This window comes from Stegostoma tigrinum, chromosome 12, assembly GCF_030684315.1.
Source record: "Stegostoma tigrinum isolate sSteTig4 chromosome 12, sSteTig4.hap1, whole genome shotgun sequence".
Lineage (NCBI taxonomy): Eukaryota > Metazoa > Chordata > Chondrichthyes > Orectolobiformes > Stegostomatidae > Stegostoma > Stegostoma tigrinum.
In genome coordinates, this window is record NC_081365.1 from 41949346 (window position 1) to 41968128 (window position 18783).

General features: G+C 39.9%; 1 protein-coding gene across 1 annotated transcript in view; it reads right to left on the minus strand.

Moving 5' to 3' along the window:
* ccdc80 (coiled-coil domain containing 80) overlaps positions 1-18783 on the minus strand; it is a 49601-nt gene that overhangs the window by 24880 nt on the left and 5938 nt on the right. The window contains exons 2-3 of the mRNA XM_048541108.2: positions 14491-14647; positions 10139-10272 (exon numbers count right to left, since the gene is read on the minus strand). Of these exons, the coding sequence (XP_048397065.1) occupies positions 10139-10272; positions 14491-14647 (291 nt within the window). The remainder of the gene's footprint in view (positions 1-10138; positions 10273-14490; positions 14648-18783) is intronic.

The window sequence follows — 18783 nt, forward strand, 5'->3', positions numbered from 1 at the left end:
CAACATTTTTAAAGTTTTTTTCAATCCATGGAGGTAAGTTCCTATCCCTTATCTGGCACATATAGCCAATGTTTCTATTTTCAAATGGCTTTCGCTGCTTTTCTTACAATGGTGGAACTTCTCCATTCACTGGTTCCCTCTGGCACATATGTTACTTCTGTGCCAACTCTAAGTCATTATCATCTGGTCGAATAGCCTTGTCTGTTGTCTTTTTATCTCTTTGTCTATATTCAGTCAGTCTTTCATTTGTCAGAATCTGATTCTCAATTGTACAACATATGTGAACGTAAGTGTTTTGTGCCACATCACTTTCTGGTGTCTGTGACTTGTTCAGATTGTGATATGGTGTGCTATTTACGTATATATAAATAATGCCATTTATTTTAGGGCTTACATTTTTAACTACTGTAATGTAGGTTTCATCTATGTCTATGAAGGCATTTAATAATTAAATTGTAAGTATTTCTGTCACCATGTGGTTTCTTTTAGAGTATGAAGTGAGAGACAGAGAGCGATCTCCTGCAGAATAATGGGATTTTGTTGTTATTAACTAAGCTTTATAAATGAATAGAGTAAACAATTAGATATGGATTGTGAATTTTTTTATTGGTTTAATGAAAAAACCGATAGCTGAAGAAAACCCTTTTGATTCTACTTTTGCAGAAGTCTTGGCTGAAGCTGGATGTATAAGGCAGTTGCTCCTGAAGAAGGGAGATAGTTTAGAACTGTTATTAGATTACCTCAGTTTAAGGAGCATAACTATGGGTCAAATGCATTAGGTTAAAACCCTGAAGGGGTCACCTCTGAACCCTGAAGATGGGAAAATCTAAGCTCAACTGGATGAAGAATCAAGGAAGAAGTATGAGATTCTCAAGATTGCAAATTGAAGCCACAGTTTAGTAAACCCTACACTGGTGATAGAAAAGTGAATTGCCTCAGGTCTAAGTATTTCACATGAGCGCTGTTGGGTTGAATAGGCTTGTATTTCACTGTATGTTGTGAAATCTTTAAACTTGTATTACAGGTTTGCTTTATTTGATATTGATTTTAATTTCTAGTGTTTAACTAGATTTATTGTTAACAATTTATTGTTAAAACCAAATATGCAGCGATGCATGAGAAAATATGATCTATCAAGCCAGATTTCAGTTTAGGACCTACTTGCCCTAGTAATGGCAACAGGGATCACAAAACTTTGTAAGGGTGTAATCAACCTTGAGGAACACAGGCTGATTACCATAATGCAAAATTACTGTTTCCCCAGCATTACCTATAACCTTACTCAGCCATTCTTTTTCATAATATAGCACATATCCTGGATTAGAATGTGTTTCTGATGACTTTATATGGTGCTGCAAGGTTTGCTGAATTTTCTCTTAAGCCTCACACTTAATAAGTGCATCTCTCCCTTGAGTGCACACAGGGCACTCAAATGCTTAGAAAAAATGAAAGCTAATTCTGGGATCATTGTTCTTTACTGAAAGAACTTTTGGATTTCTCCCGATGATATGGACAATAGCTCTCAATCATATGAAGTGAGATCCTGTGCAAATGTCAGGGCAGGTATTAACTTACAAATCGATTGGTCGGCAAGGATTTTATCAAGCATTTCATCTACTTCCATAGGATTTTTTTTCACGCACTTCATTAATGAAGGAACTTTCCACTGCTGTGGTCATTACCGCAATGTTCAGATTTTCACACATAACTAATTTGGCAGATTCCCTACCACTGTCAGTTCAGATTCTAGCCAATATCCCCAGTCTAGACCCCATCCATTTTTGAGTAATGTCTCACATTACCAAACCTAAAGCAGGTAGAACTCTTACAGTTCTTAAACTTCCTTCTTATAATATTTAAAGAATGTGGGTAATATTGTAACCAATCCACTCAATATACTGTGTAGATGTAGTGGTCTTTCAAGTCATATCTAAAGCACCTGTTAACCATTTCCTGGGGTTTATTCTTCCAGTATAGTTCCCCAATTCCTGTTGTCTGGTATAACTGCAAGTGCTGTCTCTATTTTCATTCCATTTAGCTATGATTTTCCTGTTCAGAGATGTTACTACACACCTCTGGAGCAGATGGGACTTGAACTTGCACTCTACCTTCTGGATCAGAGGTAGAGATACCATCACTACACTACAAGAATTCTCCTACTCAGTATTACAGCTCTTCCATACACCAATACCATCTGCACCCCTTCATATCCATCCAGTCAATTAATTAACCTCAATCAACTGCTTAATTATATGCTATATTAACATCCAGTGGTTACATTTTTAGTGTCTCCCCCCCAAATCCATTTTAATTTAATCCCCTCCCTCTCTTGCTACCTTGTTTCTCATCATTGGTGGTACTGCATTATGCATGATGGTCTTTGCAACGTAAATTGAGCATTTGGAAACATGAGTGATTTAGTGGTGGTGGAAAAGACCGAAAAGTACCATGTGGGACTTGACGGTGGGAAAAAGCCATTTAGTTGTGTTTAGTAATAATGGAATGGATACCTTAAAAAATAGTTTTAAAAAGGGAAAATTTCCAGTCATGTACAGCGAAGCCACATTCCACTTGGTCTATGACAACAATCTGCATTTCTAGCAGAATAAAACAGCTCAGGGCTCAATGATCTTCACATGAAAATAGTCAGATGAGAATTGATGGTGATCAATGTAGAAAGTTATTAGAGAATGTGAGCATGAGTTTGTAAAAAACAAAGGAACATCTGAGAAGCGAGGATTATTTTGAAAGGATGTTTAGGAGGGAATTCTAGAAGTTAAATCCTATATAACTGAAGGCGTGGTTACTAATGATGTGGCAAAGGGTAGTGATCACAAACTAAAGAAAGCAGGGTTTTTGGAAGAATACAGCATTGAAGAAGCTGCATTGGTAGGGAGAGAGAAGACTATGGCAGGCTTGATGCCTTGCTTAATGTTGGGGCAGTTGCATTGACAAAGCACTGCTTGGATACTAAAATTGTAAGGTGATCGGCCTTATATATATGGGCCTTAGCATACCATTGTAGATAATAAGTTTTTAAAATGCACCCTTTTTAAACAGTTGCAAAGTGTTAAACAAAAAGCCAAAGAATTGTGAATGTTCAAAATCAGAACACTTAACAAAAACACAAATTACTGTAAAAACACAGCAGGTCTGGCAGCACCTGTTGAGAGAAAGCAGAGTTAATGTTTCGGATCCAGTGACCCTTCCTCAGAACTGATGGTAGCTGGGAAAAGCTTGGTATTTATGCAGAAGATGGGATGGAGGGGTGAGGGGGTAAACAACAAGTGGAGATAGAGCCCAAAGAGAGAGAAAAACAGTTGGACAGACAATGGAGTGGTTAAAGGTCAGTCTGGGGGAATAAACATTTGCTAATAGGGACTATGGTTGTGTGTGTCAGCAGTGTATGTGATGACAAGGTCTGGTGTATGGGGGTTGGGGTAAAGACATGGCCTCAAGCTCTGAAATTACTGAACTTGATATTAAGTCCAGAAGGCTGCAGAGTCCCCAAGCAGAAAATGGGGTGCTCTTTCAGCTTGCTCAGAGCTTTGCTGGAGCACTGCAGCAAGTCTGAGACAGAAATATTGTTCAGGAAACATGGTGGTGTGTTGAAGTTGTAGGCAACTGGAAACTCAGCGTCTTTTTTGTGGACAGGATATAGGTGTTCTGCCTAACAGTTACCAAATCTGCACTTCGTTTCCACAATACAGAAGAGATCTCATTGTGAGTAGAAATTACAGTAGAATAGATTGAGTGGACTGCAGGTAAAGTGCTGCTTCACTTGTAAGGTGTATTTGGGGCGTTGGATAGGGAGGAGGAACGAAGTGAATGGTAACAAAGTGTGTAGCTGGATGAACACAGCAGACCAAGCAGCATCTCAGGAGCACAAAAGCTGACATTTCGGGGCTAGACCCTTCATCAGAGTAAATGGTCAAGAGTTATACTTTCTGCAATTGCACGGGAAGGTGCCATGGGGCTGTTTGCAGTTTTGGGAGTGGAGGAGGAGTGGACGACGGTGTCATGGAGGGAACACTCCCTGCAGAAGGCTGATAAGGGAGGGGAGAGGACGATGTGTCTGGTGGTGGCATCCCACTGGAGATGGCAGAAATGGCAGCTTATGATCCTCTGGATGTGGATGCTGGTGGGAAGTTGGTGAGGACAAAGTTGTAAAGTATCAACTTTTATTTTTAATTTTCTGACATATACTTTCAGGAAAGTTTGCATCAACAATTATGACTGATATCATGAAGATCCCTGGATCGGAGGCTGAACTCCATGAGAATGACCAAGCTGTTACAGGTGAAGAACCCAGGTAAGTGAATATAGAGTAGAAATTACTGAAGGTGTGCAAATCAGACAGGAACAGCAGAATGCGCTTGCTATCGCTGAGAGAAGTTACATGGTGTAATTCCTACAACATTTGGCATTTACATCAGTTACGTAATCTAAGGCAGCTCCCATCTGCTCAGCAGGTTGCCTGGAAATCACTTGAATGCTAATATAATAAGATAACTAAAGGCTTCTGGTGTTCTTCAAAGGCACTGTATTCTGAAGCACAAGACAATGGAAATCATAGCTGCCAAATACTTGGGAAATGGAAAATTCTTGTTCATGCACAATCAGATTCACAGGACCTGGGCTTGAACTCATTATGGATTGAAGAAAAGAAAAAAAACATGCTCCAATGAATACAGGAACAATGATAAACCATGAGCACAGTGAATTGCAGAGCAGCCTTAAAGTGTCCAATGCCCCACCTAAATGCTATTGCCCATGTTTCAATATAGCTATTGGGGAAAATCATGAGTAATACCTAAAGTATTGGCAGCAAATACATTTGAAAAGATTCCACAAAAATATCCTACTAAAAGCAACTGTCCCAAGTGCATGTGCTACAAAGTTTTTTTCACAACCTGTTAGACATTTACTGCTGTAGCTTCAAGGCACTAATATAGTTGTACAGTTTTAAAACCCACTAAATCGTTCCAGGCGTTGCTATTCTGCAGGTTAAACACCAGCTAGATCTTACATCTCAGACTGTACAATATTTCATAACGAAGTCGTGTGCACTACTCTCCTCACCTGTTAATAGTAGTAACTCTTGGGAGAGGCAAAACTCAACATAGCTAATTGCAGGAAAAAAAAACTGGACACTAACAAAGACTATGAGACCGTAACTCACGCTGAAACATCATCAGAGGTACTTCAACTAATCCAGGTCATTTCCTCTCTCATCTCTTAATTTCTCCATAATTATACGAATACAAAATGTTCATCTAACCATCAGGCCTATTCTGGTTTTTATCTCTGGTAGTTTTGAGTCATTTCTATTCATCAAAGTTTAACATTGGAAATCTTTCTTACTCGACTGAGCGTTTGTGTATCATTGTAAGTGCTCTTTAAACTTCCCGATAAGTTCAGGCTATATTTCCAGAAAAAATGGCATTGTTACAAGCAGGGAGTGAACTTAAGTTGGAGGACAGGTCAATCCAGGAGAACCTTTCAAGACATCACAGTGACCTTGATTGAATAAAAAAATATTGATAAGTTGAGGAAGTACAGGGCTAGTCCTAGCTGATTCTTGTCATGTTTTTTTCTCCAATCTACTTGAAGGGATTCATGCATCTAGAATATAACTGAACTAAGTCTTGTTTGAAGATTCCATGATAGGCAGAGAAAAATAAATAAATGTATACATTCTGAGTAAGTTGGCTACCCACACTACTTCATTGGCACTTCCAGCACAGCTACACACAAAGCAAAAGACTTAGACAATATGTTTACGGAGGTTGCACCAAACGAGTTGTGATAATCACATGAAGAGGAACAAGTGAAAGTGTTGGTGGTGTAGTGGTGTCACTGGACAGTACTCCAGAAACTCAGGGTAATGTCTGGGAACAGGTTCAAATCACACGAGGACAGATGGTGAAATGTGAATTAGTTAAAAACTTCAAGTAAAAAGCTAGCCACCGGCAACCAGGTAGCCATTTTTGTTAAAAACCCATCTGGTTGACTAATTTCTTTTCAGGAAGAAAATCTGCTGTCCTTACCTGGCCTGGCTGATACCTGAATCCACAGCCACAGAATGTCCTTGACTCTTCACTGCTGTCTGGGTAATTAAGGATGGTCAATAAATGATGGTCCAGCCAGTGACACCAACATCGCATGAACAAATGTTAAAAATAGGGGAAATTAAAATTTTCTACCGACACAGCAACCACGGAAATGGAGATGAGATGAGGCAAAGCTTTTCCTGAGATTGTCCCTCTTATCAAGAGGTTCTGCTGTGCAGTTTGAAGGGTTGCAATATGATAAGCTCCTTCAAAAATTGAAGAAAGAAGTCAACTTTCCTGAACCACCTGATAGAAGAGGAAAGGACTAAGCAAGATAACAACATCCTCCAATATGGAGACAGTGCAATTATGAGGATCAAAACCTCAGGAAGGTATGACACAGGAGTGGTGTAACACTTCCAGGTGCCAAGCTCTCAACACTCTGACTTTACCAGCCTTCTCCTACACAGCAAACCTCACAGCAACATGCTTTGTATCGCCCGCCGCTCATTCCTCTCTACCAGCACCAGATTTCCTTCTGAACAGTCAACAGCCACCCAAACCATCAGCCTTCTCACACCTATGCTGCACAGCCATCCTACAAACTTTACCCTTCTCACACAAGCCATTTCAAGTACACAGAACTCCGACTGTCTTTCTTTGCAAAAGACAACTACACAAGCCTCAGGTGTGGCACAGATTCAGCAGTTATTCTCCAGTGACAGACACTTTCAGGGCAATCAGCCATATCTGCCAGCCTCGTCCACTGGAAAAGCGGACTTCTTCTAGGAAGGTGTTGATGTCAGGAACAGCCCATTGTAAAGGCCTGAGACTGTAGTGCTTGCAAATGTTTAGAAAGATGATCCTCTGCCTGTAGCCCCTGTGTTAGGGCCTAAGTCTCCTTCCAACTTGATCTGTAAGTCTATCCTTTCTGCCATGTGTAGTGGGATTCAGATGAAGAGAAGGGCACCAGTATTGCTGCTGGAATTGTTGCTCCTCCTCTTATTTCCCATCTTAGGTGCAAGGTTGAGCCATATGATTTGTGTCCATGCTGTGGTGAAGCCACACAGCAGGGATGTGAAGTGAATATGACGTTCAAGAAGTTGGGAATAATGTGGAAAGGCTTCCTGCTTGTCAAATTCACTGAAGAAGCTCTTCCTGTTATGCCCTCACATTGGTAATAGGTCAGGAAACAGGTGACCTGCTTTTAAAACCAAAATTGAGGCTTGAAATAGTACTTAATTATCTAACATCAAATTTAAATCTCTTGTCTGGTAGTTGCCTGGGGTTCCTCGCCTGTCTTCAAGTCAATCTAGACGGAACCCGGAAGAAAGGGGGATGACATTAGTATCCACATTGCACACTATGTTGTGAATTAAATCCCTGCTTGAACCCATACTTGTTTTGCCTTACCCAAGATGCACACCCTCCAGTCCATGGTATTAAGGTAGTAACATCAAGTAGTTTCGCACTAATCGGAATATAGAAAATTTCTGAACACAGACCACCTTTTGTGTTGCTCATAAGTATATGAATATACCAATTATGAGTATCAACTCCACTTATTTGTTTATTGCATTCGTATGTGAAGGGTGTGGGACAAAAAGATGGAAAGGAAGTGATTAAAAATGATCCTCGGTCCATCAACATGTCATAAACAGTTAAATGTGATCAAGGAAACGTGACAAACTTAGTGCCTACTGACAGATAAGGCGCAAGTCTACAATAGTGTTAAATATCTGTGCTTAAAATTCTAGCTGGTTTATACATGTTTAATTACAAGAAAATCCTCCTAAAGAGTTGTATCAGACCCAATGTTACCTCTGTTATTTTCTTCACAGATTTACTTGCCGAGATTCTGCAGTGCTTTCTGCTTTTAATTTTAAATCTTCCTGATTTCCTTTGTCTAGTTTGAACTTCAATAGAAACAGGAGAACTTTCGCTCCATCCTGTTGCTCTTTCTCACTTTTTCCTACTGACCGTATAATAGCCATGAACAAAGCATATGAAGGCTCTAGGGAGCAGATTATATCTCACTTCTGTGTTTCATGGAAAAAGATGCTATTCCAAATGTAATGTTATTGGCATGGTGTGGGAATATTGATTCTTTTGTTACTTTTGTGTCCTTGGTAAGCATTCGTGAATCAAGTAGAACTATGTTTGCTATCTTTAGTTGTGCTTAGTTTTTTGCTTCACAAATTATAGCGTGGCTGTTATCCAGTTATTAAGAAGCTAAATAAAAGGCAGTGTTCATATGATTTCCAGTAAGCAACCTAAAGTAAGCAAGCTCTCTGTTCAAGCTGTGGCACTGATTGAATGCCAAATATTGTTCATATAAGGTCACATTTTAGTTTGCAGAGATGTTACAGTAGCCTTCAGTACTGACTCGAGGAGTTGCATCTGGAAGAGGGCCTGAAAATATAACAATAAATAAATATAAAATAATGTTTAGAATGACTTTTCTCAGTATGGCTTGGCTGTTTGCCGTGGTTTCAGAAACTTGGCTACAAGTTTCTTGGGCAGTGGTCTGGTGTATTTCTACAGCAATTTCCTTTTGGTTAGCATGGCCTTTAGTGTGAGTTCATCTTTTCCATGGTTATCTTTTTACACAGTTGTGCAGCATACAGCAAATGGTAATGATCTGGGAAAAACTGCTCCCAAGGATGTTGCTTGATCTGTCAAGACATCTGAAGCACTCCATCCAATTTTCATTGTGTGCTCTATTTGAATCAGACAGCTGATGAACATCTTTATATGTATCAGTGATAGTGGGAACTGCAGATGCTGGAGAATCCAAGATAATAAAATGTGAGGCTGGATGAACACAGCAGGCCAAGCAGCATCTCAGGAGCACAAAAGCTGACATTTCGGGCCTAGACCCTTCATCAGAGAGGGGGATGGGGTGAGGGTTCTGGAATAAATAGGGAGATAGGGGGAGGCAGACTGAAGATAGATAGAGGAGAAGATAGGTTCCATATTCCACTTGGGAACCCTGCAGCCCAATGGTATCAATGTGGACTTCACCAGCCTCAAAATCTCCCCTTCCCCCACCGCATCCCAAAACCAGCCCAGTTCGTCCCCTCCCCTCACTGCACCACACAACCAGCCCAGCTCTTCCCCTCCATCCACTGCATCCCAAAACCGGTCCAACCTGTCTCTGCTTCCCTAACCCGTTCTTCCTCTCACCCATCCCTTCCTCCCACCCCAAGCCGCACCTCCATCTCCTACCTACTAACCTCATCCCACCTCACTGACCTGTCTGACGTCCCAGGACTCACCTATCCCCTCCCTACCTCCCCACCTATCTTCTTTTCTCTCCATCTTCGGTCCGCCTCCCCCTCTCTCCCTATTTATTCCAGAACCCTCACCCCATCCCCCTCTCTGATGAAGGGTCTAGGCCCAAAATGTCGGCTTTTGCGCTCCTGAGATACTGCTGGGCCTGCTGTGTTCATCCAGCCTCACATTTTATTATCTTTATATGTAGGAAGATTTTGACGATGATTCCTCATCAGTGCCTAAAGAGTAGACCTCAATTAGGACAACAGCAAGGGTGGCCTCCATATCACTGGATCTGTGAAGGGAAAAGCTCATCTTGGGAATGAAACTGCTTTCCTATTGCAAAGAAATACAGGAGAATGCTATTTTTCTCCACAATTAAGAAGTTACTGACAAAACTGGAAGTTACATTCTCTTGTAATGCTATTATAGTGTCACCAATTAAAAGGAAGAGACAGATATTCACCCAAATGTTATTAGAAAAGAAGTCTGAATGCTGATCGTGATAATGCCATACTGTTAAGTGTGTATTTACTGCATGAGAGCCGAATGAAGTATACTGGTGACCACCATAGCTCACTGTTCAGACTCACATATGAACATTATAAAATGCAACAAGAGTTGACATCTCAGAAAATAGGGGAAGGTCCTGGAAATAATAAATTTAGACAGCTTGATTGAGTTGTCTAATTACTTTGGCTGTTAATGTGATCAAAATAACAAATGACAGACTGTACAAAGATCATTATAACTATACCAGTCCCCCATGCATTGACAGATGCTGTGCATGAGAAATAATTTTCTTGTACCTTGACTCTCATATCCACATCTGTTAGCACCATGAAGAACTCATTTTCTGTTATCCCATATTCTTTGCGAAGTTCAGTGATGAGGCTTTGATCCAAGTCACCGTGTTTTATATCTTTCACTGGCTTCTCATTGTCTTAAGATAATGAAACATATAACTAGTTAATATCTTTCCAAATAAGAAAACTGTTCAACTTATGTTCCTACATAAATGAGATCACTTATACTTTTTCAAAACAAGATACCCGACATGAACAAACAAGCATGGATAAACATAGCTCAAAGAATGGACAAGCATGGCTCCACTTTCATTCCTATCACAATATTTCACGTAGAGTTGTAGAATTCTTACAGTGTGGAAACAGGTCCTTTGGCCCATCACATCCACACTGACCTTCAGAGCATCCCAACCAGACCCATCCCCCTACCCTCTCCTTGTCACCCACCTAATCTACGCATCCCTGAACACTACGGGTAATTTAGCAAGGCCATTCCACCATTCCCGCCTATTTTTGGACTGTGGGAGGAAACTGGACAACCTGGTAGAAACCCATCCAGACACGGGGATAACGTGCCAACTCCACACAGACGGTCACCCGAAGATGGATTCAAACCTGGGTGCCTGGCACTGTGAGGCAGCAGTGCTAACAATGGAACCACCGTGCCACCCATGCTTCCTCAGGTTTATTAATAAGGGCATAGAACTCAAGTGCAAGGAGGTGATGTTGACCTTGTACAAGACACTTATTAGCCCTCAGCTGGAGTACAGGGCACAAAACTGGCTGCCACATTATAGGAAGGATGTGACTGCAATGGAGAGAGTTTAAAAGAATGTTTCCAGGAACATGGAATTTCAGTTGTGAGGATAAACTGAATATGTTGCAAGAATTGTATTGGAAGAATACTATCTTCACTGTGTTAACAGCCAGATTAAATAAAACACATTAAATCGTGACCATCATATCAGGAATAATGATAATCCAAGCCCTCTTTCTTTCTACTGCATTAAATGGAATGGCAAAATGTGGCTAGACACCACTTTAGCAATGATTGTGTCCAGCAGAATTCCACAGTGAGCATCTGAAAACCTATTTTAGATTGTATTATGCAATCAAGTCTATTTAGACATGTGCTAAAAGCATCCAGACATGAATCATATAGATCATTGAAGTGGCAGGACAGAGAAGGGGCACTAAGTAAAGCATCCTCAGGTTTATTAATAGGGCCATAGAATTCAAGAGCAAGGAGGTGATGTTGACCTTGTACAAGACACTTGTTAGCCCTCAGCTGGTGTACGGGGCACAAAACTGGCTGCTACATTATAGGACGGATGTGACTGCACTGGAGAGCGTTTAAAAGAATATTTTCCAGAAACATGGAATTTCAGTTGTGAGGATAAACTGAAGAAGTTGGGACTGTTATCCTTGGACAGAAGAAGGCTGAGAGGAGATCTGATAGAGGCTTTCAAAATCATGAACCAGATAGAATAGATTGAAACTGTTCCCACTCATAAAGGAATAAGAATAAGAGATCACAGATTTAAAGTAATTGGGAAAGAGGCAAAGAAGAAGTGAGGAAAAAAAACTTTTTCATTTAGCGGGTAGCTAGAATATGAAATGCACAGCTTGGAAATGTGGTGGAGGTAAGTTCAATTGGTGCATTCAAGACACATTGGTGATTGTTTCACTAAAATTACTATGCAAGGGTATGAAGAAATAACAGTACACTGGCACTAGGTCATGACTCATTTGAAGAGCTGGTGGAACAAATGTGTAACCCTGATGTTGCACTGAACCTCTGAATGCAATACCAACTTCACTCGTGAAGTTTAATGAGCAGCAGTTGCACTGGATTCTTGCATCACTTTGCTATGTCAGTGCAAACTCAAAAGACACTGTATCTTTTTACTTACAGTTTCTACCAACAAGAATAATTGATGAGGCAATTTTTTAAACAGGTTTAGAATATTAGCAGCATCAGATGAGGTTAGCCGACCTCACCAATAGTGCAGAGCTTAAGTATTGTTGAAGAAAGAAACATGCTGTTGGAGTGTTTCATCTTGCACACTGAATATACTCACAGAATCCCTACAGTGTGGAAACAGGTTATTTGACCAACAAAACCACACCAACTCTCCGAACAGCATTCCACCCACACTCACCAACCTTCCCCCACCCCATCCCTGTGTTTACCATGGTTAATCCACCTATCCTACACATCCCTGGACAATATGGGCAACTTGGCATGGCCAATTCATCTAACCTGGACATCTTTGGACTGTGGGAGGAAACTGGCGCACCCAGAGGAAACCCACGCAGACATGCGGAGAATATGCATACTCCACCCAGACAGGTGCCTGAGGCTGGAAGTGCACCTGGGTCCTTAGTGCTATGAGGCCACAATGCTAACCATGGAGCCACTGTGCTGCAAGAAAACTAAATTTCAAAAGGAAGAAGGTTTATACTGAATTTTTGTGAAGTTGGGTAGAGTGCCTGTGAATTGGAAGGCACGATGTTAGAATCTGATACTTGCAAAATGATAGGGGGAACAGTGTGTGTTCGCTTTAAAAGATGGCAGTTTTTTCCGGGCTTGGAGATTAACAAAAATGTGCAGGAGCACAGAGGGGTCCTGAAAATAAAACATTATCTCAAAAGGGTATGCGGTTAGCAGCCCAGGCAGAGTCTGTTCAGCTACAAAGACAACCAGTTTGAAAATCAGCCTATTAATTTCAGCCAGGTGCTCAGAGACTAAAAACCAATTAAGTTTAAATCTGATGGTTTTGACAACCTAGGACCAATCTTATTGTGAGAAATTGATAGGTCATCAAAGATATAAAAGAAGAAGGCATTTGAAAATCAGTGTGAGAGCAACTGCCATCTGTTAGAGTTAATAACGAACAGCCCTAAAGAGAAAATCACAGGCTCTCACCGAATTCTCTAAGCTCTCAGAGTAACCATCATATAACTAAAGGTACAAAAGCACTCTTAGCTAAGAGTGCTAACTGAAGCAAGAATTCGATGGGGAAAGGTCTTTGTGACTGTGTATCAGAGGACAGGGTGACGAGCAGTCCAGAAGATGTATTCTGGCTGTAATTCTGAGAGATTAAGTTTTAATGTTTTTTATTAATTTATTTTGTATAAGTGGGACTCATATTTATTGGAACAGTGTACCATTAGAATTTTGTTTTATTTGGGAATCATTAGTAATTGAGGGGGAATTGTTCAGTTTTTAGTAGTTCTGTTAATTTGTTCACTGTTAGAGTTAGATAAATAAATTGTTACTTGTTGATTATAGAGTGACTGTCAGGAGTTTGTTTCATTTAATCTCCCATGTACAACTGATTGGGAGGTAAGAGACAGGTTCTACACATTTCACAATTCCTTTAACAGATTATGAGGCGAGGTGAGCGTTTTGGTTTTAGTTATCGGCGGGGGTGGAGGGGGCTGAGGGGAGTCAACCTGCACTTTATAATGGTATGAGAAAAAGCTGCTGATTTGTCAAGATTTTAAAAAATTTTTACAAATATTTTTGTCATGGAATTAAGCAGGATGAAATACCTACCAGGCACACTCCACATCTTTATATCTATACTTAACAGAATTATAACTCTAATTTACACCCAAAACATGTCAAACTTGGCATCAAACTTGAAAAATGACTAATGCATGTAGACTACATTGTTGATTTTGGAGCAGTGATCAGAATGTTCCACAGGTTATTTTCATTGTTCTTGTCTGCCGTCTGTTTTGGTCTACTTTCCTGCCTTTCATTCACAGTTCTGGTAATAACATAGTTTGTCTGAAGTGAGCCTAGTCTGTCTTCTTTTCACCCAGAAAAATTCCAGGTTCCTTCCTACTTGTAATTAAGTTGCTCTGCCTTCTCAGAGGCCCACTCAAGTAGGTGTAGCAAAGTATAAGATGTAGTATGACAAACGGACTCATCGTAGTGCACCAGAAATCAATATCTTGAAACACACTGCAACTTTTTGCCAGGCTAACTGATGACCTGTATTCATTTCCTCAGGAAAGAAAATTGTCTGTCTAGGTAGCTGTGTGAAATAAGGTTCGCACCACAAGCTCTCTTGTTTTTGCCAGAATGTGGAGCCTCACTCCACCTCACAGGCTGGTATAAGAAAATACTTATCTGCCTCTGAATATGGACTGCTGCTCTAATGTTTGGAGAACCCTGCAGCAACTATTATACACGCAAACACGGGACATCACTCACAAAAACAACAGAAGTGCCACTGGTAAAATAATGAACATGCTAAAAATCTCAGCTGTGAATCAGATACATAAGAAAATAGTAGACATGCTTTTACATAGAGAGGTAAAAGAAAGGATAAAATACTGACCCAGCTGGTAATGATCAATTTTAATCGTGCTGTTATTCAAAGGTCCAAAAATGGTGATAATTGAAATTTTTCTTAATGCCATTTCACAGACGTGCTCTAAATACTCATCTCGTTGCTGTTCATACATGTTGTTTCTGTCATTTGGAGAGGTAATAAGCTATAAGTAAGAAGGAAAAGTTCAAATTGGAAAAGTAAAATAATCTGAAGTTTCAATGTTTAGAGACACTATTATTTTAAACACAAGTAATATTCTTATGTATGTTACATCCCTGAAAATGTCAAGCAACATTGCTTTGCAGGTGTAAAAATGTAGAGCAATAAGACTGGCTTGTGTTCTGCATCACAATAACACGTTCATGTATTGCACTTTTACTAAACTCAGTGACAGCAGTCACTGAGAATGTCCAAGGGTTGGTTCTTAAATCCTTCCCCTGCCAGGCAGGCTGTGAGCACAGGGAGGTGTGAGATGTAAATTATGATAGGTGCCCAAAATTCCATTTTTCCTGTTAACTGCTGATTTGTCCCTTTAATAACACAGATGGACAGGTAGCAAAATCAGCACTCATTTAAATTATTAAAGTTTAATTGAGCTTTTTACAAAGCCAACAGACTGAGATACTAGACTGTGCAAGCCATAATCTTGTTGATATGGCCAGTGGGCAGTATTATTCTTGAAGCCAGGTCAAATAAAGGGCAGCGAGGTGACATGTCATTTGAGGGATATTCTGGCCATTAAAGTTTACTAGGTCACCCACTTCATTGGCTGCCACGCAACATCCATTCTCCCCAAACTCCTCCTTGGGGTCTGAGATCCTTCCCTCCCCTAAAGCCCAACACTTACCAGATTCCTCTTTGTCCTCCTACTTCCCAGTGGTACATGTTAGTGTGATCCAAGGGACAAAGGCCCTACTCTCGTCTAGCCTAGTCTAGCATAGCCTCACCAAGCATAGCCTGGCCAGCAAGTTATGGCTGGGAGCAGGTGCTTCAATGCCAGCTAGCCTTCCCTCCAGGGTGGTCAACAATCTGCAGCACAAAATGTAGTTCAAAGTCTGGAAAGAGATAATCTGCTGAAGGGTCTAGGCCCGAAACGTCAGCTTTTGTGCTCCTGAGATGCTGCTCGGCCAGCTGTGTTCATCCAGCCTCACATTTTATTATCTGCCACTGTTGGTGTTTTTTGGTGAATATGTTACCATCATTCAGCAGATCATCAAGCACATTAACATCCTGAAGCATTTGTCAATAGTCCAATTTTATGTCATAATAAGTCTATAATAGTTGTTATCTAAAACGCTAAAGAACAGGTGCTTTGAAGAGGATAAAGACAATCATTTGCCAAATTGGTGACACATATCACTGAAGGCAACATATCTGAATGATTTGAATATGATCATTGTCTGGAATTACTAAATGTGTTGAAGTTTACAAATAAAACATAACCTGAATCCAATATTTACACTAGTTTCTTTGAAATTTGTCAATTTAAAGAAAACCTCACATTATAGTTAAATAAATAGCATTTACAACAATTGGATGTTATGTTTTGAAGTATAAATCAATAGCCTTGCTGAAACCATACACTGTTGCAATTACAGATTCATTCGTGATATGATGATGCCAGAATGTCAGTGAAGTTAACAGCAAAGTATAATAATAGAACTAGTAGAAATGCCAATTTTAATAACAAAGTTGTTGCATGCAGTAGTGAAAGCCAGAATCACAAGGCAATTTGAAACTTACTGTTGTGAAAAATATATTGCTAGAAATGGGAACAAAGAAGCTGAAATGTACAGTGCATAGGTTGTTGTCAAGAAAAGCATTAGGACTGTTGTATTTGGAAGTAACAACAGCCTAAATGAGTATACAGCAGCAAATTGATGCGATACTGGTAACACAGCTTGCTTCAGATAGAATGCTAAGATTGTAGTAATTCAACGCTGCCTGAACCTGTGGCCAGGGAGGGTGTTACAACTGGTGATTGTGGAGTTGTGGGTGTATCCAAAGATGATAATTTCAGCCTTTCACGTTTCTAATTAAAGTAACTGTGCCTCATCCAAGATTGGTTATTGTATTGTATTGTATGGAATTCAGAAAAATTAGAGGTGACTTTATTAAAACACTCAAGATTCATAGAGGGCATGATAGGGTAGCTATGGAAAGATCATTGCCCCTTGTGGGAGAGTTTAGGACCAGAGGGCATATTCTCAGAATAAGGGGTTGTACATTTAAGACAAGGATGAGGATAAATTTCTCCTCTCCGTGGATTGTGAATCTGTGGAGTTCTTTGTCACAGAGGGCCATTAAGGGTGGATCACCAAGTATTTTCAAGGCTGAGATTGATTTTTAATCAGTAAGGGAATGAAGGTCTCTGGAAGAAAGGCAAGAAACTGGAGAAGGAGATTATCAGTCATGCTGTCATTGAATGACACAGCAGACTCAGGGAGCTGAATGGCCTACTTCTGCTCCTAAGGGGTTATGGTCTTAAGTAGTCCAATGTACAAGCAGTGGTGGGGATTGAACCAAGTGGTGGAGAAGTGAAGCTGGATGTCATTGATACATATGAGGATGTTGACCCTTTGGCTACAAATGCTGTTACTCAACAACAGCATGCATATAAGGTAAAGAAGATGGTTACAGATTGAGTTCGGGGGAATTTTAAAGCAACTGCTGTGATTCAGTCAGTTCTGATGATCAGTGGTTAAGCTGGTTGTACTGTTAACACATTTAGGATGGTGCTGCTGAAAGGCCAGCAATCTGAAACACTAACTGTGTTTCCCTCTCCACCGATGCTGTCAGGTCTATTGAGCTTTTCCAGCAATTTTGGTTTACATTTCAAGTTTCCGGCACATACAGTAATTTGCTTTTGTACATAATTTCAGCTAGCAATGTCACAGGGTCATACCAGGAAAAGAGCTGAATTCACAACAATTAAATGTTTTGTCAGAGCTAAGAGCAATAAAGAGAGAAACATGGTAACCTGAAAGCAAAACTCAGAGAATTGGAAGTTTGAGTATGCAGCAGTAAACAAATTAGAAAACAGACTTTTCTGTTTCCTGGACAGAAGCAGAAGGAGGTGAGGCTGGGCGATGTCATGGAAGTGAGTCATAAAGGATTTAAGAAAACGGTCAGATGTGTTACACTCAGTGATTAAAATTACGGGAGGGGAAAGACAAGAGATGATGCAAAATCATAAGTATGATCAAGGCAAAACACCCTCACTAAACAATACAAAAACAATGTAGCTATGTACAATATTTAGAAACTTGAGTCAGGTCCTGCCAGTTCATTTGTCAAATACAGTTATTGATAGATGATTGTGAGTTAATGCAGGTTGTTGGAAATGTTTCTGTTAACTGATAAATTGATAAACCAGTTTCAACTCAATTAGAATCTAAACCAATGACCTGACCTTGTTTTCACGTTATTGGTTTGGATTCTAATTACCTGAGACTTTTTTATAGGGAAGTGTGGGAGTAGGGTATTGAGGTTAATGATCAACCATGATCACACTGAATAGCGGAGCAGGCTCGAGGGGTTGAACGGGCTACTCCTGTTTCAGTCTTCTATGTTTTTGACTGGTATTATGGAGCTACAGAACTATTATATTCTTAATACACAGCCTAAATAATGGCTACTGGTAAAATAAGTATTTCCACACATATGTAGCACTGAATTTTCTAAACTTTGGTTTAGCTTAATTCATGAAGATATTTATGCTGTATAACTAATGTTTACTCTAATTACTAACTACAAATAACAGTACAATCTAATGATGAACTGTCATAAAGTCCACTCTCTTCATATGAAGCCTTTTAAAATCCCAAATGTACTTTTTTTATTAACTTACAAATCATGAGAACTAGTTTAATATTAGTTATAGTAATAATTGTGGAAGTATCCAATATCCTTAATGGCTAAATCAGTTCTTGGCAATGCAGCAAACAGTCCTCAGTTTCCACTTCTTATAGGCTTAATATCCTTAAACTGACCTTATTTTACTAAACAATAGTGACGCCGTATACCCACAACATTTTTTCTCAGAAATGTATGTAGCACTTTGCAGAGAACATTTGGGAAAAATGTGGGATGGCACAGAGTACAGGCCTGTTTGAAAGATGGTAAATCAGAGCCGTGCCATTAATTAATTTTGTTGTGATTTCAATTTTGTCAAGCTTTGCATTCATCAGAATAAGAGATACCATTGTTGGGAATGAATAGCCATGGGGTACCACTTACTGTTGTGCTCTTAGAAGATGGAAGGGTACCACAAAAAAGTATCTCTTGGTCAGCCAAAGG